This window comes from Peromyscus eremicus, chromosome 18, assembly GCF_949786415.1.
Source record: "Peromyscus eremicus chromosome 18, PerEre_H2_v1, whole genome shotgun sequence".
NCBI classification, from domain to species: Eukaryota; Metazoa; Chordata; class Mammalia; order Rodentia; family Cricetidae; genus Peromyscus; species Peromyscus eremicus.
In genome coordinates, this window is record NC_081434.1 from 38,531,279 (window position 1) to 38,554,149 (window position 22,871).

At 40.1% G+C, this 22,871-nt stretch overlaps 2 protein-coding genes across 5 annotated transcripts in view; one reads left to right on the forward strand and one right to left on the reverse strand.

Moving 5' to 3' along the window:
- Chpt1 (choline phosphotransferase 1) overlaps positions 1 to 6,882 on the forward strand; it is a 37,887-nt gene extending 31,005 nt beyond the window's left edge. The window contains exons 6-9 of one of the 2 annotated variants that reach the window (XR_009375103.1): positions 1,356 to 1,514; positions 1,900 to 2,025; positions 4,210 to 4,413; positions 6,713 to 6,882. Coding sequence is in view for 1 of the 2 variants with exons in the window: in XM_059245522.1 (XP_059101505.1) it covers positions 1,356 to 1,514; positions 1,900 to 2,025; positions 4,210 to 4,320; positions 6,713 to 6,757 (441 nt within the window). In the remaining variant the exon portion in view is untranslated. The remainder of the gene's footprint in view (positions 1 to 1,355; positions 1,515 to 1,899; positions 2,026 to 4,209; positions 4,414 to 6,712) is intronic. The other variant, XM_059245522.1, reaches the window with a different exon arrangement.
- Sycp3 (synaptonemal complex protein 3) lies at positions 6,513 to 20,996 on the reverse strand. Of its 3 annotated transcripts, none has more exons than XM_059245523.1 (9): positions 20,869 to 20,996; positions 16,400 to 16,536; positions 15,985 to 16,051; positions 15,568 to 15,602; positions 12,730 to 12,847; positions 11,758 to 11,857; positions 8,715 to 8,813; positions 6,915 to 7,019; positions 6,513 to 6,792 (listed from the first exon to the last, which is right to left on the reverse strand). In XM_059245523.1, exons 2-9 carry the CDS (start codon positions 16,524 to 16,526, stop codon positions 6,739 to 6,741), a joined length of 705 nt encoding a protein of 234 aa, XP_059101506.1. In that variant the 5' UTR covers positions 16,527 to 16,536; positions 20,869 to 20,996; the 3' UTR covers positions 6,513 to 6,738. The 3 variants fall into 3 exon arrangements, with proteins under 3 accessions (XP_059101506.1, XP_059101507.1, XP_059101508.1); XM_059245524.1 differs by lacking the exon at positions 20,869 to 20,996 and adding an exon at positions 18,436 to 18,777; XM_059245525.1 differs by lacking the exon at positions 20,869 to 20,996 and adding an exon at positions 17,049 to 17,069.
- Between the last annotated feature and the right edge of the window lie 1,875 nt (positions 20,997 to 22,871).

Here is a 22,871-nt window from a genome sequence, read left to right on the forward strand (position 1 = left end):
TTTACTGAAATTTACTTAAAGGTACTCTGATGATTTTGATTTAAATTTTAACCTCATTTCTTGAGTACATATGCCTGTCTTTGTGTTCTTTATACTTTGCTTATGCTATCATAATTTGTAGATTTATTCGTATTTGTTTTAAAAAGTCAGTGCTTTTAAGGAAAATAAAGACAGAATTTCGGATACTTTTAAATAAATGTGATATCTCTATTTTTAAAAAGTCTAATAATATCTTCAAGATAGTTGACCATAGGAAGATAGTACTTACTCAAATGATGACATTTTATAACAAAACTATTAGAATGGCTTTTAAGAATTACTTTAAACTGGGCTGGAGAGATGGCTCAGAGGTTAAGAGCACCGACTGCTCTTCCAGAGGTCTTGAGTTCAATTCCCAGCACCCACATGGTGGCTGACAACCATCTGTAATGAGATCTGGTGCCCTCTTCTGTATACATAATAAATAAACAAATCTTTAAAAAAAAAAAATTACTTTAAACTGTTGCATTCTATGACTCAAAAATTTCTGCCCTTAAAGGATTTATTGACTTAAAACAAGGTTTAATTTTTTGTTTGTTTTCTTGAGGCAAGGTCTCTCTATGTAACCCTGGAAGTCCAGAAACTTGCTGTGTAGACCAGACCAACTTCACACTTACCAGCTAGAACAAGATTTAATCACCAAGAGTAATAAACAGGAGATACAGTATTTTTAGTTACAGGAATTCTCATCTTCCCATCACTTGTAAATTGACAGTTTCAAAAGTCTCCCATAATTAATTCTTAAATTTTAATGTATCATTTATAATTCAAAAGCAAATTATAAAATTCATTTAGATGTGCAGATTCTGATCTGCTTATAAAGACTCATTTTTTGAGGTGTTTTCTCTGCTAGCCTTTGAGAATTTATTGGTGCTTTTCAACATGGTTTTTGTGAAACATTATGATCTGCTGTTATATATCTTTTTTCTATATTCACAGAACTACATTTATTATCAGTCATACTTTATACTACCTTTTGATGACATTAATTTTCATTTTTGAAGAAATTAAGAACAAAGTTTCAAAATAAAATTTTTAGTCTAGAATCCTTATAATAAAACCGAAAATGAAAATGTTTGCCATGTAATATATGCAGTGTTAAAATGTGGTGATTAAACCGGGCGTTGGTGGCGCACGCCTTTAATCCCAGCACTCGGGAGGCAGAGCCAGGCGGATCTCTGTGAGTTCGAGGCCAGCATGGGCTACCAAGTGAGTTCCAGGAAAGGCGCAAAGCTACACAGAGAAACCCTGTCTCGAAAAACCAAAAAAAAAAAAAAAAAAAAGTGGTGATTAAGTATTTTGCTTTTATCCCTTAGGGTACCAGTGTCTTGTCACCTGGACTCCACATAGGATTAATCATTATATTGGCAATAATGATCTATAAAAAGTCTGCAACAAATGTGTTTGAAAAACACCCTTGCCTTTATACCTTAATGTTCGGATGTGTCTTTGCTAAAGTTGCACAAAAATTGGTGGTAAGAAATTTTTTTATGATTCATGATATATAAATATTATAGCCTTCCACAAAGCTGGAAACAATTTCTTACAAAATGTTGGTTTTCCTTTACAACAAATAGCTGTTTGTGTTCCAGATAAAACTATGAGTTAATAGTATAGTCAATTCCTTTGTTCCTTAATAATAGTCAATTATAACTTTCTGATATCAAGGAACTTAAATATTAGGACTTTTAATAAGTTATCTGCTCATGAACTTGAGATGTACATTCAATATTCCTTTATCAAATATGAGATGAAATAGACTTGTCTTAATAGTGAATTAATGTCATAAATGTGTCCTGAAAATTAGAGCAAAAACATTTAAAACTTAATAGTGAAATTATTTTATTTGCTTTTTTATAGATAGCTCACATGACGAAAAGTGAACTCTATCTTCAAGATACTGTCTTTGTTGGTCCGGGTCTTTTGTTTTTAGACCAATACTTTAATAATTTTGTAGATGAATATGTTGTTCTATGGATAGCAATGGTAAGTACATTTGAGCTTTTTTTTTTTTTTTTAAGATTTATTTATTTATTATGTGTACAGCATGTATGACTGCGGGCCAGAAGAGGGCACTAGATCTCATTACAGATGGTTGTGAGCCACCATGTGGTTGCTGGGAATTGAACTCAGGACCTCTGGAAGAGCAGTCAGTGCTCTTAACCTCCGAGCCATCTCTCCAGCCCACATTTGAGCTTTTAATATGCCAGCTCAAAGTTTAAGAACCATTTCAGTGAGACTATATATATTAATGTATGATACATAATCAGTATCTCTGTATGTTTAAATTTAATTTACTTTTAATCCATGAATCATTTTATAGTATGTGTAGAAGTAGAAGTAATTGGCGTATCTGAGAGGTCAGGCTTCCAACAACCTAGATCATGGAAATACAGCTATGTACCTAAAGATAACTCTTTTCTGTCCCCCAAATCAGAACAGACATTTAAAATAACATTCCACTTTGCCCACGACTTTCCAACTTTACTTAGGCTTATTAAAGTTATCCCCAGCTTCTATCAGGTAACAAGCCAGTTGGATGGGGTTGGTGTTAGCACTTAGTGTTGGAGAAACAGAACAGATAGTACCACGTGTCTCAGGATAAGATTTGAAGACTAGCTTATGTTTGAGGTAAGCAACCTTGAATATGGCCAGAACCTCCCCCCAAAATGGGGGGAAAATAATCAAACACCTATTTTTTTGTTGTTTTGGTTTTTTGAGACAGGGTTTCTCTGTGTAGCCCTGGCTGTTCTAGAAATCGCTCTGTAGACCAGGCTGGCCTCAAACTCAAGAGATCTACATGCCCCTGCCTCCCAAGTGCTAGGATTCAAAGTGTGCATCACCACCATCTAGCTAAAGCACCTATTTGTAATAGTAATTGGCCTGATTTACACCAACGAGAGAGCAGTCTGATGAACTAAAAATGTTAATTTTTTCTTTAAAAACACTATGTGAAAGACAATTCAGATACACAAAACATGGGTCAAACAGAACATCTATTTGGTCCATGGTATCTTTAGGGGAAAGCTTTCAGATATAAAGAGCATGATAGAATTTTCCAAGTAAATAAAAAGGACCTTTCCTATGGGTGAGAATTCCATTCCTAAAAGCTTTTTCTAGGCTTTATTTTCTGAAGGATAGTATTTGACTCCTAATTTCTAGGCAGTATCATAGACCTTTTCATTTTTTAACACAGCAGAACTTGATGTACGCTTCCCTTGACTACAGTCTCCTTTCTATGCCTTTTAGGTTCTTAAATGTCAAAGAACAGCCCATTCTAATAGGAAATCTGTGGCTTCATTGAATGGCATGAAGTTGGGAGAGTGTAGAGTCAGAAGATAGTGTGGTGGAATATTAATTTAGGATGTGTTACATTTGTTTATGCTGTGGAATATTTGCCTAATGACGCAAAGATGTGTCACATTTGTTTAAGTAAAATTAACCTGCGGTCAGGAGGCTGAGTCAGCAATGAGCTGATAGGAAATGGTAGGGAGGAACCACGTGTAGCTAGGTTTCTTAAGTGGGGGTGGAGCAGAAGGATCCTGGTTTTTGGGGAGACACAAGCAAGGAGAGAAGGTTAGCTAGCAGAATTTCACTCAGCCTTTAAATCCCGAGTCCTTTAAAGGGGTAGGGATTTAGATAGTTTCCTTCCTGTAGTAGCTGCTGCCCTTTCCGTCTAACCACTGCTGGTAGCTGCAGATTAGGACAGTGGTTGCTTAAAGGGCAGCCACTGAAATTCTATGAAAAACAACTTATGTTCTTCTACTTTTGAGCATTTGTACTTTAGTCTTTTTACCTATGTTTCAATTTCTATAATACCCACAATATCTAGACATTGTGGCACATGCTTGTAATCCCGGCACATGCTTGTAATCCCAGCACTTGGGAAACTGAGGCAAGAGAGGTGACATGAGTTAAAGGCTAGCCTAGGCTAATGACTAAAAGGCCAACCAGGACTATATAGCGAGACTCTGTTTAAAAAAAAAAAAAAGCAACCCACTAAGGATGTAAGATTTACGTATGAGAGGCATAAAGAGTACTCTAAAATACAGTATTTTCAGTTAGCAATTTTAAGGACATTTGAGATGGGAGTTGGGGCTGATAGAAAAATTGTATTTTTAGAAAAGATGAACCATAACCCATTTTATATTTTCTTTTTTTCTTCCAAAGGTCATTTCTTCATTTGATATGATGATATACTTTAGTTCTTTGTGCCTGCAAATTTCAAGACACCTTCATCTAAAAATCTTCAAGACTTCATATCAACAAGCACCTGAACAGGTTCACAAGCATATTGACTGACTAGTAGCCCAAGGAAAAGAGGAGGAGCAGTTAGGGGAACCTATGTGTGAAGGAAATCCCCCTATGCAGGAGGCTAGTATATTATCTATAAGGTTATGTTTAAATGTAAAACATAAATCTAGTAGTTTCCATTATGTCTGTCAGTAATGAATCCCTCTTGTCATTAACATATTTTATCACTGACATCAGTATAATATAATGTATGTATTAGAAACAAGAAAAATAAATAAATTTGAATACTAAGGACAATAAGAAATTGAACCCCAATAATTTAAATAAGCATGTGTCTACAAAATACCTATCAGACTTGGGGTTTTGACTGCCAAAGGATTATACAAATATTCAGAACTTAAAAATAGTTCTAGCCTTCTTGGCAGTGACATTTGATTGATGAAAGTTGAAAAGTGAGCTCAAATACTAAGTATATAACAATAATACTATAATTGAGTCAAGTGATACACTGAGAAATATTTTTACATAACAGCCATTGTTTAAAAGAGGTACGCTAATTATAGAAAGATATACTTGAGTCTACTATCTAGAATTTAAAACAGTGTTTATGGGAATTTTGTTGTAATTTGTACTTAGTAAAAGGAATCTGTTGTATCAGTTCGGCATAATGTGAACCTTTGAGGGTAACCTTGTGCCTTAGTAGTCCAAGTAAAAAAATTCACTTCCATGAAGAAAATGGACCTTAAGTCCCCAAAGGAAGACAAAAAGTAGCTAAAATAATTGACAGGAAATTAGTAACTTAGAAAAAAAAACAAGTGTCAGTTATTCAACACTAAACACATTAGGTACTGATTGTTTTTTCTATTCTAGTTGAAAATGCTTAAGATTTTCTTTATAAATACTAGAATTATCTTAACACTCTTCAGACCTTATGACTCATATGACCTTATTTCTAATTTCATACAAAAGTTCCATAGGCTATATGCCATATGGTGAAATAATCAAATACACATGTACTTTAAGTATTCCAAGCAAGAAAAGGAGTTTTTTTTTTTTTAAGTATATATTTCTCAAAAGGTAAAAATATGTGAATACAGAGAAAACACTCTGAAGTACTTACTTTGCCTCTCTAACGCCTGGTAAACTTCTGAAAGATCTTAAAAGTTTGAATGATACTTAAGGTTTATAGTCCATGTTGCAGACATAGCTAAGTGGAAGAATGAATGCCTAGCATGGGTGAGGCCCTGGCTTGATGCACCAGCAACACTGTGTGCCCACCCTCCAAAAAAAGTATTTATAAAGAATTGAACTGTCCTTTTAATGTCAAAGCTAATGGTAGAAGGGTAATTGCTTCCTAGAAGATAAAAAGATAGTGTTATTTAGACTGTTTAAAAGGGTGGGTTATGAACAAAAATAGATTGTTGCTTTCCTTCAAATGGGATGTTTTATTGTTCTGAATGATTCATTGAAGGCAGTTTCAGCAAAACTAGTAAGTTTAACTGACTTCAAAGAAATGTTGAAGCAATTCAACATGTATGAAATTGAGTTTAAGTTTCTCTGTATAAATGCCTATTTTAAAAGTTAAAAAGTTGAAGTTTGGAAATGAATGTGAAATCAAGCTTCAGTATATTTACTGAGTGTTACAATGGAAAAGGCAACTAGGTAATTCATATTTGAAAACAGATATGAAATACTTAGACCATAAATAACTTTAGCTGTGTTTGTGATAATGCTCTTAATCATTACTAAGGGCATGTGTCATTTAAGTACAGACCAGCCCAATTAAATGGTATCTTGTTGACCTTGAAATATTATAAAATATTCATAAATATATGTATTAAAAACTAATACTTATATTTTCAGGTGTATTAATGATTTTAGCATTTATAATTTATTCCAAGACACACTAAAGTTCTTTTTAATAAACTGTATAGATTTGTTTTTTAGAATTGGCAATCTATTGTTTTAGTAAACATAAAGATGTACACATAAAACAGATTCTGTGGGTTTTTTTCCTTAAAGGAGACCAGTGTAAGCCAGGAGTAGTGGCATGCACTTGTTCCTGCTACTTGAGAGGCTGAGGTATAAGGATCACTTACTCCCAAAAGTTTGAGACTAATCTGGGCAAGAGGGTTAGACCGTTTCTTAGAAACAAAACAACCATCCATTCTTGGAATTTTGTACCTTAGAACTGTTAAGAGATACACTGAAACCAAACGTTAAATTTAAATCATTTTTATTGTGACAGTAGTGGACATTGAAATAACTGCTACTTACACAGCTGTTTAGGTTTATTTAGAAGTTAACAGGAACAAAAGTCTTCCACTTAAACGAGCTAATGATTACGGATGTTATAGTTTAAACTATAATTTCTAAAGGCATGTCATAGCTAATGTTTTAATTGTATCATATTACATAGGTTCAAGTTCTTTCTTCAAAGACTCATCAGAATAACATGGACTGAAGAGACTTTCGAACATTTGCCATCTCTTGCTGCTGCTGTTTCATGAAAGGAGATATGAAACGTTTAATTTTTAGTTAAATGTTATAAAAATTTCAGCAAATAAAACATTTCAGTGCCTCCATTAATCCATATTTTTACAATTTAAAATAGAACTTACAGTTTCCATCATAACTTTTTTTTGCAACATAGCCATTTCTTTTTTAAGTTCACTTTGTGTGCCAGTAAATAGATTATCATTATTTTTCTCCACATCCTCCAAACTCTAAAACACAGAAAGGCCACTTTGGTTATAAACTGTAACTTTTAATCACAGGTTCAAAATTGTAAAATTTTCAAAAGTTAAAAACCTTTTAATTATTTAAATAATGCTCATTATTTACCCCAGCAGTCTAATTAACTCCTATAGACTAAGTTTCCCACTATAAACAAGTAAAATATATCACACATAAATCAACTGCAGTTATATAAAGTACAATAGTAGCATCTTTGCCCTAAACAATAGTTTAATGAAATATTAAGGTCAAGGTGATAAAAAGAAAAATGGGGGAGGGAGCTACATAAGATGAGAAAACTGAGAATTTGAGGCTAGTCTGGGCAACATAGGATCCTGTCTCAAAAGAAGAAAACAAAATCCAGGAATAGAAACAGTAGAAACAGACCATTTTGAAATAAGACCATTTTGAAAATTTCTGTTAAGTTTCTTAAAACATCTGGGTATAATCTACTTATTGTGACTAAGACTCAATGTGACTGGAACTCACAAAAGAGAATAAAATATCTGTAGTATGAAGTCATTTCTGAAGTTATAAAAAATTATTAGATTATTTTAAGAATTGTTTATTACATTTCCATTCATTCAGTGTATGTGTGTGTGTGTGTGTGTGTGTGTGTGACACATATATGAGCCACTATATGTAGAGGACAACTTGTGGGTACTGGGTTCTCTCCTTCTGCCATGTGGGTCCTGGAGATTGAACTCTGCCTTAGTATTGTTTTTCTAGACAGGATCTCATCATATAGGCAAGCCTCACCTCAAACTCTCTAATCCTGCCTCAGGCTCTCCTCTACTGGAATTAGAGGAATGTGCAATAACACCTAGCTAAAAAGTTTAAAATTTTTTAATATTCATTCAACAAATAGTTGCCTAATATGTAAAATGTACTACATTCTGTGTAGAAACTAAAAAAAAAAAGTAATACATGCTAGTTTTAATTAGAAAAATTATGTAAACAAGAATAATGTAACTTTATAAGTTATAAAAACAAGAATGGAAATGCAACTCCTATAGCTTTACAGTGGAATGCACAAATATTCCTACTTAGTGACAGAAGGTACATTATTTCATTAATTAAAAGGGAACTTAAAATATTCTATAGCAATAGTATAACTGAAGCATGGAAATACGTAAGTCTATGGATTCAGAGAAAGCAATTATGTAGAGAGTTTGGAGTAATAGACATGTATAATTTGTGAAGCTTGAATCATTTCAAGGAAATCCTAAATACCTAAAAATTTAGAACAGGAGACTATAGGCACATTTTCAGGAAGGAGGTTTTAGAAAGATATATGGCAGACTCGAAGAAGGGAATAAAGGAAAGAGAAATCAGTTGAGAGTTTTAATAGACTAAGGGTGATAAGAGTGAAATAGTACCAGCAGCGAATAAACAAATGTAATAGCAGAAATTAAAGACATAATGAACCACTGCAGAGGTAAGAATTCTAGAACAATATAATAGTAACAATATAAAATTAAAAAGGATATGGAGAGCAGGGCTTCGTGGTGCACTTTTAATCCCAGCACTTGGGAAGAAAGGCAAGAGGACCTCTGTGAGTTAGAAGCTAGCCTAGTCTACATAGCAAGTTTCAGGCTAGCCAGGCTATAAAGTGAGCCCTGTCTCAAACAAACACAAAAACAAAAAGACACACAACAAAAAACATGTTACCATGTGTAACTCACCTTTATGAACTGCTCATGTAGCTGTTTGATTGCTTTCAGTCTCTGGCTCTGAACAATTCTAGACTGCTGAAAAAGCTTCTGTTGTTGACGAAAAAGATTCTGTAAACACATTTTAAAAAAAGCCTGTAATAATGATTTGGTAAGTGTTTTTGCTGTTGTGGGCTTCATGCATGCTAGGCGAACACTTAGCTCCGAGCTCTATCAGAGCCTTATTTTTAAATTTAGCAAAAAATACTTCCATATTAAACTTAAAGGCACAGTTTAAGGTTAATATCTTTAGTATTTTAACAACTATTATAACTAGGTTTAAGTACTTTTTACCACTAACATGCACTATAATAATCCTATCAGTCAATGAGGATAAATACTTCTATTTTGTGTGCCTGAGTATAGTATGGGTATTGGACCCCCTGAAACTGGAGTTACAGGCAATTATGAGCTACCATCTGAGTGCAGAGAATGAAACCCTCTCAGTCTGCAAGAGCAGTAACAACTCTTTACCTCTGAGCCATTGCTTCAGCCCCTTTTTGACACTAGGTTTCACTATGTTGCACAGCCTGACTTGGAACTTGTGACTCTCCTACCTCAGCCTCCAAAGTAGCTGGGATTACAGGCATATACCACCATAAAAGATTGAATAGGAAATCTCAGTGTTCAAGGTTTTGAGGCAGGGTTCAAGTTGGCCTCAAATTTACTATGTAGTCAAAAATGGCCTTGTACTGCTGGGTCCCTCTGCCTCACAAATGCTGGGATTATAAGCATGTTTTGTTCTATTTAGTGAGTGAGGTCATCAGAGTGGAAAGTGAAAACCACACCTGGTTTATCAAGTACTGGGGATCAAACACACGGCTCTGTGCATGCTAGAGTCTACCAACTGATACACATGCCCAGCCCCAAGACTATCTTATTTTTAGTAATTTCAATGTCTTACACAGATGATTTCTAAATGTTCTTTCAGTTCCTTAATCCATTCTCCACCAATGGCTTTGTCTTCTAGTCTCCTTAATCCATTCACTTACATTCTTTTTTTTTTTTTTAATTTTTATTTTGCAATACAATTCAGTTCTACATATCAGCCACAGATTCCCTTGTTCTCCCCCCTCCCGCCCATCACTTACATTCTTATATTCTAGATTTTGCCATTATAAATGGTGTAACCTTTCTATGGTATTGTAGTGACAAAATATATTAATTGTGTACTATATTAACTATTTTGAGCCCCTTAAGTACATACCCCCCCCACACCTATATATATATATATATATATATATATATATATATATATATATATATATACATATATGAACTCAGTGCTCTACAACTATTTGGCATAGGTATTCATCATCAGTTACAAAGCTGAGGAAACTGAAACATAACAGTAAATTATTTGTTTCACAGCTATGTTCAAGCAGAATTTGGCTCCAAATAGGTTTCTATAATCCAGGCTCTAATTGTACATATGGTTTCTCCAGCATATTGTATAGTCAACCACTGCCTGCCTACTACTCTGGCTTACTTTTTAGTACTATAGCTCAGTCTTAGTTCAGGACTAAAATTGCCTTCTTCCTTTTACTGTATTTCCCAGATTAAGTTGTATAATACTCCTTTGCATATACACCTTGTCACCTTCTTAGTCACATTTACTTGGATAAATCCCTATCTTGTAAAATTCAACTGTAATTACTCTAACATGGTGGTATTACTTTTCACTATCTGATGACCTTACTAAATAAAACAGAATCCAAAGAGAACAGTTTTTCATCACCATTTGTATCTATCACCCATCTATCTATATCTACTTGTACTCATATACTCTATTTCTTGTTTCTAGAGATGACTGTACTTAGTCCACCTTCATGTGTTTTCCATTCTCAAGAATTAAGAAAATTTCCCCTTTCTGTTACTATTGAATTTCTCTCTGTAGCCAGAGAGGTGCAGGCCAGGTGGTGCAGGCCTATAACCCTAGCTTCTTTCAAGGCTAAGGCAAGAGGGCACAAATTGAAGTCCTACATAGGCTATAGCGTACAAAAATAGTCTGCGTATCTTGGTGAGATCTTGTCTCAAAATGAAAGGTGAAAAAGAGGACAGAACATATAGTGTAGTGGTAGGACAGTTGAGGGCCTAGGTTCAATCTGCAATACCAGAAATAAATAAATTTCTTCCTCTAGATTCCCGTCAGCACATCAACATGCGGTTTCACTTAATCTTTAAAAAGTGAAACAGCTGGTCATGGTTGTCACACCTTTAATCCCAGTATTTAAGAAGCAGAGGCAGGTGGAGCTCTGTGAATTAAAGGCCAGCTAGGACTACACAGTGAGACCCTGTTTCAGAAAAACAAAAAAAAAAGAATGACTGGGATTGCCTTCCATCACCAGTGGAGATAGAGAAATAATACAACCTGGATATTCATAAACCATATTCTTGCATGGGGTTATAGCTCAGTGATAGCATGTTTTTGTAAGCTGCACAAAGCATCTAGATTCACTCCCCAGCACTCATGGGGTGAGGGGGGGGGGGCGGGGACAAGTAAACACTGGTTAGGGATGAACAAATGATCCAAACTAGATAAATGATGTTCCGCCACGTAAATTTTCTGCAAAGATATTCAGAAAGATTGTCTCAGTCTATGCAGTCACTAAATTTGTAGTAGGTCTAGGCCTGGGAGAATTAACTTAATAGATTAAAAGTTCATGGAGGCTTAGCAGCAGAGCCCAGATGACACTAAAATAAGCAACCCTTCCCCACCCCAATTCAACTGTCTAAAGCTAACTTACCCCCCAAATCCAGTAATTCTCCTTTTATCCATTGACAAGTTTCTTTTACTTAAAAATGCAAGGATATCAGCTATTAAGACCAATGCTTTTAGGAATATTGTATGCACCAGTACTTCTGTGGTTTATGATTTGGCAATATTAAAACATGTAGCCAACAATGGGTAATATAACTTGTCTTAGTTCTATGGATATAAAATATGACCAGGGTCTCATTTCTACTTGAGGTTTAATTATAACAAACTAATTATAAAGTCAGTTGTAATACTAACAGTTAGTTTTTCTCCTTGTTCCTCAAATTTCTGCATATCCAGTTCCCACTGCTGCAACACACTCAAAAATTGCTGAGAATATTCGCTGTTAAGCTTCTGTCTGTAAAAAAAAAAATGAATCCTGTCAAATTTCATACCAGTGTGAAAATACCATTCAAAACAAATTCAATTCACATATTTTATGCTAGAAAAAGGAAACAATATTTTGATAAGAAAATTAAAAATAAAATTTAGGTTGATGTCAGTATTTTTTTTTCCCTAACAGATGTCTTCTCACATGCTTTAGCTCTTGAAAACTAAGGAAGTTTTATTTTATATTTTCCAGAAAAATTTACTTTGAATCTCCAAGGAATTTTTCATTTTTCCTACTGAATCTAATAGTTCTGATAAAGAGATTAAATTATTTCTGCCAGGTGCAGCGGTGCACACCTTTGATCCCAGCACTTGGGAGGCAGAGGCAGAGGCAGTCGGATCTCTGTGAGCTCGAGGCCAGCCTGGGCTCAGAGTGAGTTCCAGGTAAGGCGCAAAGCTACTCAGGGAAACCCTATCTCCAAATAAATAAATAAATAAATAAATTCACTTAGGTTGCCCCTCCCCCCATTCTGGCATGGCAAAGATTTAGTATGAAGAAATAGTCAAATTGGTTAAAATGTTTAAATTATTTACAATATAAAAACTGAATTTTTCCACACAGTTAACAACAGTTTCTACAACATCTACATTTTTTATTCAAGTTAGCATATTTCCATAATGGATATAATTTAATAACCATTTAAAAAGAGAAATAATATTCACTGATTTCTAAGAAACGTCTTAATTCTTTGAAGACATGAGGTTATAGGACTACTTGATTAGAAAAAAAAAAAAAGCCAAGCATTTTCACTAAATAAGCAGATGATGCTATTTTCAATACATGATTTGCACCAGGACATACTAAGAATTAATAAAGATGTAGCTCTTTTAAAACCTTACATTTCCTCTTGTTGTGTTTTCCAAATTTGCTCGATTTTCTGGTTACTGGCTTTGAAAGAAGCTTTAGTATACATTTCTATTCTTTTTCTTTTGGCAAGAAGAGCTTTGTTGATGTCAGCTATATTGAAAGTAAAAACTGAAATTAATGTTGAAGAAAATTTTGTTTTTGTTCCATATAGTCAATTAAATGTAAGTACGGGTTAATTCAACAATATGGTGGCACATGCCTTTAATCCCAGCACTTGGAAGGCAGATCCCTGCAGGTGGTCTCTTTGAGTTGTAGGCCAGCCTGGTCTACATAGTGAGTTCTAGGGCAGCCAGGAAACATAGAGACCCCTTGTCTCAAACAAAGAAAACAAAAAACAAAAACAAACACTTGCCCGACAACCTAAGTTTGATCCTGGGAATCCACAGTGGAAGGGACAAAACTGAGAGATGTCATCTCCCATAGTGGAAAAAGAGAATCAACTCCCAAGTGTCCTCTGACCTGAGCTGCATATGGTTGCCATAGAACATATATACCACACACACATCACACTCAAACACACATAATCATAAAATTTAAATTAAAACATTTTAATTTTAAAAATAACACCAACATGTGCTTTTGAAAAACATGTGCTTTAGAACACTTAGGATTTTGGATTTTCAGACTAGGGAAGCTAAGCCAGTAAAGTCTATGCAAACATTATGAGACCAAAAATGGCTGAATTCTCAAACATTCTTAAATGTTTTAGAATAAGAAATATATAAAACATCCAACTTTATCTCAATTCTGATTTTTATAACTAAAGGTAAATTTAAAATTTACGGATGATAAGGAATGAGTAAAAAGAAAGGTCAAGGCCAGACTTATGAATAAACACTAGTAAAGGCTAAATATTTCTAAATTTATAGTACATCCTCCATTTGATAGGCCATACTTAGAGTACAATTGTTAGGACTGTATCAGAAATATTAAAGAATCCCAAAGGATCACTAATAAAATTTGTAAAATAAGTCAATACCATTAAACATATTTTTTTGTTTTGTTTTGTTTTGTTTTTGTTTTTCGAGACAGGGTTTCTCTGTGTAGCTTTGCACCTTTCCTGGAACTCACTTGGTAGCCCAGGCTGGCCTCGAATTCACAGAGATCCACCTGGCTCTGCCTCCCGAGTGCTGGGATTAAAGGCGTGGGCCACCACCGCCCAGCCATTAAACATTTTTAAAAAAGCAGTCTTAGTGTATTATTTAGATAATGCATCTTGGAGTACTTTGTAATACTTTAATGGAAGATTATTTTTTGTGCACTGGGTTTTTGTTTTGTTTTGTTTTGTTGAGATGGGGTTTCATGGCATAGCCCTGGCTGGCCTGGAACTCACCATGTAGACCATGCTGGTATTGAATTCAGAGATCCATCTGCCTCTGCTTTCCAAGAGCTGGGTGTGTGCCATTAAGCCCAGTTCACAGTAGTTTTTATAGGGCATTTTTATCACTAATAAGTATGGCAGTTCATAAAACACTTAATACCTCAAATAATGTTTACTATTTATCTACCTTTTTACCATAAAAGTTACCTTTGGTAACTATGGTGTAACTATAATATTTATTTACATTTCCAGCATTTACAGTAAGTTTATAAAACAAGCATTTGCCAGGTGTGGTGGCACACTCCTTTAATCCCAGCAGTTGGGGGGCAGAGGCAGATAGATCTCTGTGAGTTCAAGGCCCGGCTGGTCTACAGAGTGAGTTCCAAGACAACCAGGGTTACACAGAGAAAGAAACCCTGTCTTGAAAAACCAGAAAATAAATAAGCATTTTGCTACTACCAGATAGGGCAATTATTAAAGATTAAAAAAAAGACTTAACAATGAATAATCCTTATAGGAAACAAATTTTTTTAAAAGGAGTATTTTGGGGCTGGTGAGATGGCTCAACAAGTAAAGGTGCTTGCAGCCAAGTCTGACAACTTGAGTATGATTCCCAGGATCCATCCATATGGTAGGAGGTAAGAGACTCCAGCAAGATGTCATCTGCCCTCCACACATGCATCATGACATGCTGCCCACCTCTCTCCCCGAAATGTGAAAAAAAAAAAAAAAGTGCATTCTCTTAAACCAGGCAAGATGACTGATACCTGTAACCCCAGCACCCACAAGGCTAAAGCGGTGCTCAGTTTAGGGAAGCCTGGACTAACTAGCAAGTTGCAGCCAGCCTGACCCTGTCTCAAGAGAAGCAAATAAGCAGAGTGCTGTCTTCTAATTAAACTCATACAAAAACATTTAAAACTTAAGGTCTTTGGCTCTGATTATAAATCTTAATGGCTGGAAAAGTTGTCGTTTACTTTCAATTACATAATTTATTACTATAAAAATAACAGTTCTCTTATGATGCTTTAATTTATATCCTTCCCCATATAGGAAAGAGCACAAGACGAGTCCCAAAAAGTAAGTGAATGAAAAACTGACATACTTTGTGAATATAATAAAGTAGAAAAAACTTTTCCTCTCTATTTTTCTAAAATTCTTAAATGTACATTAACTTTTCATATCATGAAAAAGGATTAAGAAAGAAAAATCTCCTAGCTCTTGGGAGGCAGAGGCAGGTGGATCTCTGTGAGTTCGAGGCCAGCCTGGGCTACACAGCGAGTTCCAGGAAAGGTACAAAGCTACACAGAGAAACCCTGTCTCGAAAAACCAAAAAAACCCAACCAACCAACCAACCAAAACCCAAAAAAGAAAAATCTATGATGCTAAATCATGTTTATTCATAACCCTATAAATGAGAACAAGGCATTAAACAATATTCACACTATACAGTTTTAAACAATGTTCTTTAAATTATCTCCCAAAAACATACCTCCAAATTTTTCCAGCATATTCTGTACTTCACCTCTGTGAAAAATTACATTTAAAAAATTAAGACCAGGAATGTAATTCAGCGAGAGAACATTTGCCCAATGTGCATAAGGCCCTAGGTTTGATCCCTAGCACCATCAAAAATTTAAAAAAAAAAACAACCTTTTAATTAGAGATTCACAATACCACATATCAAGTATTTTATATCACTACTTGCTAGATAAACTGAAGTAAATTTTTCTAAATAATTCATTGAACAACAACAACAACAACAACAAAAAAAAACATCTTTGGGGCTTGAGAAATAGCCAGTTAGTTAAATGCTTTCAGCAAGCATGAATACCTGATGTATCTCAACACCCACATAAAGTGCTTAGTGTGTGTGCACGCATGCTCACCCTCATATTTAACATCTTACCCCACATCTTCAACTATTATTCCTCCAGATCTTTTCTTTCCATGTTTTTCAATTACTGGAGTCTTTTCTGTATTAACAAAATAAAATTTGAAACTAAGTATGCTATTTTGGTAAGTTTTAATGGAGTCTATTTTCAGTTCTTTCGGGGTTTTGTAACAAATTTTTACTATTTTCTCTGAAAAATGAAATCACATCACAATTCACGACCCATTTTATAGAAGCAAATTTTCAGGTCAGACCGAGTCATGCACTATATTTATCAAGTTATTGGCACTGCAAAGATAAGGGATACAGAGATATGAAGATCTGATGAGAAAGTATGTGAAACTGCTTATTTTATTCAGTTTTAAGTGTAGCGGGTTCAAAACAAATGAACTCTAGGACACTGTTAATACCCAACATTAGAGATATTTACCATCAGCAACATCCTCCTCTGAACCAGTCAGATCTTTATCTTCTTTCTCAAAGTCAAAGGCTTTAGGCTGATCCACCAATGATGGCTTCCCAGATTTCCCAGAAAGCTTTTTTCCACCAGGCACCATCTTTAGTTTCCTTGTTTAGAAAACAAAAAACAGCACACACACCCCAAATCTCTCAAACTGTCTGAATTCAAAGACATCATTTAAGTAAACTTTTTTTAATTATTTGGGGGAGGAACATGTGGAGGGCAGAGTCAACTTGAAGGAGTCAATTCTCTTCCACCAATTGGGTCCTCAGGATCAGACTCAAGTCAGGCTTGAAAGCAAGCACCTTTACTAACTGGGCCATCTTGCCAGCCTGATTTCCTTTTTTTATTGTACCAAAAGTTAATAGTTTATTATTTATTTTAAAGAAGAAAAACACCAGTGTTCAAGTGATAGCTTGAACATTTGACTCATGTTTGTTTGCATGCAGCCACTAGATCTGAATTTTGGCCCTATCTGCCAGACAGTTTTGGTTAAGTTTGCATCTCAGAAATCATGGTTACCAACAGGATAAATCACAAGCAATCCAAAAATTGGTGTAGCAATATAAATCTAGAATATATAGCTCTACAGGACTGGGAATGTAGCTCAGTTATATACTGCCTGTACAGGGGGCCTTGAGTTCCATCTTCGGCACTGCACAAACACAGGCATAAAATACACTGTGGTTATATAAGGAGTTTCAGCACTGAGACTCTGTCTAAACAAACAAACAAACAAAAGTGTCACACACCAGGCATTACAGTACTTCAGAGCCTACTTTAGAGAAAATCTTCTAGACCTTGGGAAAGTAATACACCTATAAAACTTCCATAGTATGCATATTAAAGTAAATGAAAGGGGTCTTGCAGCGTGGGCAGAATAAGCACATTGAACACCCATAGGTCCCGGCCCCTCTTCTCATTTCCCCCTCATCATAAGTGCCTTAATTAGCTCCCAGCCCCTCCAGTCCACCAACTCCCCAGTCCTTGTTCTCATGCTCTCAGTCCTATTCTTTCAGCCCCTATTCCTTTAACCATCAGTCCCCTCAGCCCATTATTACTCCCTAGTCCTCTATTCCTTCCAGGCCCTCATTCCAGAGACCTACAGTCACACCCATACAGCCCATCATTATCTATCTATTCTCAACTTCTCAAACACTCAAGGCTCAGTCCTCCATCCATTCAGCTCTCATTACTCCTGCTCCAAGTCTTTCCTTCTCACACTACATTCCCTTTCACTGAACTCCCTAACCCCAATTCCTGAAGCTCTCCAGTGCCTGTAGCCCCAAGTCTCTCAATCAGAACTCTTCATTTCCTCAAACCCAGTCCCTAATCCCCCCAAAGACACATTTTCTCAGCCTCCAACTCCTAATTTCCTCATCCCACACAACACCCAACTTTCTCAGCTCCCAACTCCCTAGTTGGCCTCACCCACAAGCCCTAACTTTCTCATCCCAAACCCCAATTCTCTCATATATAACCCCTAAGTCCCTCAGTTCCCAAACACTACTTCCCTTAAACTTCCCCTTAACTGCCACACCACCAATCTTTAATTTGCTCAACACCAACCAATAATTCTGTCATTCCCCAACTCAATTTTAATTCTCTCAAACCCAACAAACCTTAATCCCCTCACTCACGATTCCTAATTAATTTGGCTCCCACCCCCAATTCCCTCAGGGCCAATCACTAATTCTCTAGCCCAATCACAAGTTCCCTCAGCCTCCAACAACCTAGCCCTGAACTCCTTATTCTCTCAAGCGCCAGCCCCTATTCCCTACCTCACACCTACCCTCTAAGCCCCAACCTCTACCTCTAACCCTTCATTCCCTCATCCTCTCACCGTTTCTCTCAGCTCCTAACCCCTCTAACAATGCTCTGTTCCCTCCCTCACCCCAATGCCGAATGCCCTCAGCCCCAGCATACCTAATCCATCACCCTCTAATTCCCTCATGACCCAAACCATCACCCACAATCCTTCATTCCCTTAGCCCCAATTCCCTCACCTCAACTCAGAACTGCCTCAGCACCAATTGATGATTTTCTTAGTACCCAACAATTAATTTTCTAGGCCCTCAGCCCTGATCTCAAATTTCTTCGGTGCCCAACCCCTACCTACTCCCTACACCCTAGCTCACAATTCCATGCCCAAACTCCTAATTTTCTCAGTGCCTGGCCCCTAAGTCAGATTTCTCCATCCCAATCCCAGGTTCCCTAGGCCCCACCTCAGCCTGATCCTAACACCCCAGGCCCCGCCTCCTCACCACCTTAGCCATGACCCCTAACTCCCCAGGTCCCGCCTCCTCACCGCCTTAGCCATGACCCCTAACTCCCCAGGCCCCGCCTCCTCATCGCCTTAGCCATGACCCCTAACTCCCCAGGCCCCGCCTCCTCATCGCCTTAGCCATGACCCCTAACTCCTCAGGCCCCGCCTCCTCATCGCCTTAGCCCTTGACCCCTAACTCCCCAGGCCCCGCCTCCTCACCGCCTTAGCCCTTGACCCCTAACTCCCCAGGCCCCGCCTCCTCATCACCTTAGCCCTTGACCCCTAACTCCTCAGGCCCCGCCTCCTCACCGCCTTAGCCCTGGCCCCTAACTCCCCAGGCCCCGCCTCCTCATCGCCTTAGCCTTGACCCCTAACTCCTCAGGCCCCGCCTCCTCATCGCCTTAGCCATGACCCCTAACTCCCCAGGCCCCGCCTCCTCACCGCCTTAGCCATGACCCCTAACTCCCCAGGCCCCGCCTCCTCACCGCCTTAGCCATGACCCCTAACTCCCCAGGCCCCGCCTCCTTACCGCCTTAGCCCTTGACCCCTAACTCCCCAGGCCCCGCCTCCTCACCGCCTTAGCCATGACCCCTAACTCCCCAGGCCCCGCCTCCTCACCGCCTTAGCCCTGGCCCCTAACTCCCCAGGCCCCGCCTCCTCACCGCCTTAGCCATGACCCCTAACTCCCCAGGCCCCGCCTCCTCACCGCCTTAGCCATGACCCCTAACTCCCCAGGTCCCGCCTCCTCACCGCCTTAGCCCTGGCCCCTAACTCCCCAGGCCCCGCCTCCTCACCGCCTTAGCCCTGGCCCCTAACTCCCCAGGCCCCGCCTCCTCACCGCCTTAGCCATGACCCCTAACTCCCCAGGCCCCGCCTCCTCACCGCCTTAGCCCTGGCCCCTAACTCCCCAGGCCCCGCCTCCTCACCGCCTTAGCCCTGGCCCCTAACTCCCCAGGCCCCGCCTCCTCACCGCCTTAGCCATGACCCCTAACTCCTCAGGCCCCGCCTCCTCACCGCCTTAGCCATGACCCCTAACTCCCCAGGCCCCGCCTCCTCACCGCCTTAGCCCTGGCCCCTAACTCCCCAGGCCCCGCCTCCTCACCGCCTTAGCCATGACCCCTAACTCCTCAGGCCCCGCCTCCTCATCACCTTAGCCATGACCCATAACTCCCCAGGCCCCGCCTCCTCATCACCTTAGCCATGACCCCTAACTCCCCAGGCCCCGCCTCCTCACCGCCTTAGCCCTGGCCCCTAACTCCCCATGCCCCGCCTCCTCACCGCCTTAGCCATGACCCCTAACTCCCCAGGCCCCGCCTCCTCACCGCCTTAGCCATGACCCCTAACTCCCCAGGCCCCGCCTCCTCATCACCTTAGCCCTGGCCCCTAACTCCTCAGGCCCCGCCTCCTCACCGCCTTAGCCATGACCCCTAACTCCCCAGGCCCCGCCTCCTCATCACCTTAGCCCTGGCCCCTAACTCCCCAGGCCCCGCCTCCTCACCGCCTTAGCCATGACCCCTAACTCCCCAGGCCCCGCCTCCTCATCACCTTAGCCCTGGCCTACCAATTTCCTAGGCTCTGCCGACTAACTCTTGACCCCACCTCCTAATTCCCTGACCCCCCAGGCCCAGGGTCCACAGACCTCAAGTCCCCACCCCAGCCCTCAGACCCCGACACCGGCCCCCGGCCCTCAGACTCCGACCCTGACCCCCCAGCGACCCCCTCACCCCTATCCACGGCCCTCAGCCCTCGGGACCCCGACCGCTGACCCCCGACCCCCGGGCTCCTAACCCCCGGCCCCTCAGCCCCCGACCCCCCCACCCCCCCCGCCCTCGGCCCCCGACCCCCCGGGCCCTCAGCTCCCGCCGTCCCGGAGCTGTCCGGTCTCAGGCCCGCGCCCACGGGCCACGGTTGGTGACCCGCCCTGCCCTCAGGAGGCCCGCCGTGCCCGTCTCGGCCCTCGTGGCGGCGGCGTCCCCTCCCTCTCCCCGCGGCCGGGCTCCTCCCTCTCCCCGCGGCCGGGCTCCTCCCTCTCCCCGCGGCCGGGCTCCTCCCTCTCCCCGCGGCCGGGCTCCTCCCTCTCCCCGCGGCCGGGCTCCTCCCTCTCCCCGCGGCCCAGCCCCGGGCCGAGCCGCCGCCACAGGCTCCGCCCGCGGCCCCGCGCGCCACCCCTTACTTCTCCGCAGCCTCGACGCCTCTGAGGGAGCGTCGCCTTGGCGCGGGAGAAAACCCAGCGCGGCCTCGACCGCGCTCCGCGCTGATTGGCTGGACGCTGTGGGCACGCGCGCCGACACGTTAGCCCCGCCCCATGGGGGGTGTTGCTCTCCAGGCGCATGCGTGTTCCCACACGGTAGCCAACCGCAGGGACATGGTGGGCGGGGCACTCTCATGATGGACACATCGCCTCTACCCCGGGAAGCGTTCCCGCTGTTCCCGCACTGAACGGCTGGAGGAAGACCTGTCCGAACCGTACCCGTCTCCATCACCCCACCCGACCCGGCCGTCTTCGCCGGCGCTTCCTCACTCAGGGGTGTACGGAAACTGTTCTGAATTTGTGTCGCTCATCCATCTCCCGTTTCCTGATGATTTTGTTTGATTCTTGTTTGTTTTCTGGTACAGGGTCTCACTCTAATCCAGGCTGGCTTCCAAACGCATGGTAATCTTCCTGCCTTGGCTTCCTCAATGCTGGGATTATAGGAGTAACCCAAACACCGATTTACGTTTTCTGAGTTTTGATAAACACACAGACATGGTCTTTGACATGGCAATACATAATAGTTTTGTTTAGGTTTGAGCATTGCAATAAAAAAAAAAAAGTACACTATAATATTCTAAAATTCAGTCCTTATTTATTCATTGTTGCTATGAGAACCACTCTTACTGTAGATAGCCAGGACTATCATGCAAACCCAGGACTTAACGCAGAGCAAGCGCTAAAGCCGACTTCAGAAGCTGACTTTTATGCTAGCTTTTCATCTCTGTAACTTTCTGGGTTCGATTTTTTTCTTTTTTAAATTTCATCATTACTTTGAACGACAAAAATCATTCCTTTACAAGTTCCATAGAATTATAAGGGTTTTTTTTTAATTTTAGTTTTGTTTGCAATTTTGTACCTCAAATCAAACATGCATCCTATTACTTTTTTTTTTCTTACGGAAATTGATGTCTCAATAGAATTTATTAAGAAGTGTGTGCTCTCCCTTTACAGCTGTGTCATCTATCATCTCCCTGTCAGCTTTACGTCAAGAAAGATCTTGCTAGAACAACCGTACATATCTGTGGGGTGCGGTGTGATCATTTGACACATGTACGCAGCGCGGAATGATCAAATCAAAGTAGAAGTTTCCCAAAGTTCTTGAGTGTGTTCCTGCTTGTTCCACTGGCAGTCTTTCCTATATATCTGCTTCCAAACTACAATTTTCATCACCTCAGCCTTTGCAAACTTCCAGCAAGCTACCTGATAGAGCAAGTCCCACACCTTGTTTTTCCTCGTAGATATACTGTGGGTTCTTGAACTTTCATTTCCCACACGATTTTAGACAGGTTTTCCTAGCTCCATTAAGAACAAACAAAACCAACCTTCTTGTTTTCTTTATGTGGGAGGGGTGTCACTGATCTATAGACCAAATTAGAGAGAATTGACTTTTTTTTTTAGTTTTTCGAGACAGGGTTTCTCTGTGTAGTTTTGGAGCCTGTCCTGGATCTTGCTCTGTAGCCCAGGCTGACCTCGAACTCACAGAGATCTGCCTGGCTCTGCCTCCCAAGTGCTGGGATTAAAGGCTTGCGCCACCACCACCCCGCGAGAATTGACTAGTCTTTTGAATTTGTGTGTGTGTGTGTGTGTGTGTGTGTGTGTGTGTGTGTGTTTGTGTGCATGGGTATTCTAGCATGTGTGTGTACATGTAACGTGAAAAATCACAGGTCAGTTTTGGATGTCATTCCTCAGGTTCCTTGCAGTTTTGAGACAGGGCCTCTCATTGGTACCTGTAGCTCACCAAGTAAGCTAGGCTGGGTCCTGCGGATCTTCCTGCCTCTGTTTCCTCCACCTCTCCAGCATTGGGATCACTTGGTGGCCCGTTGGAAATGCTATGAAACTTACCCATCCACTGTAGAAGGTCTGTGTATATAGTATGAGAAAGCTGCTCTCAGCCTTTCCCCAAACCTTTAAAGCCAGCTGTT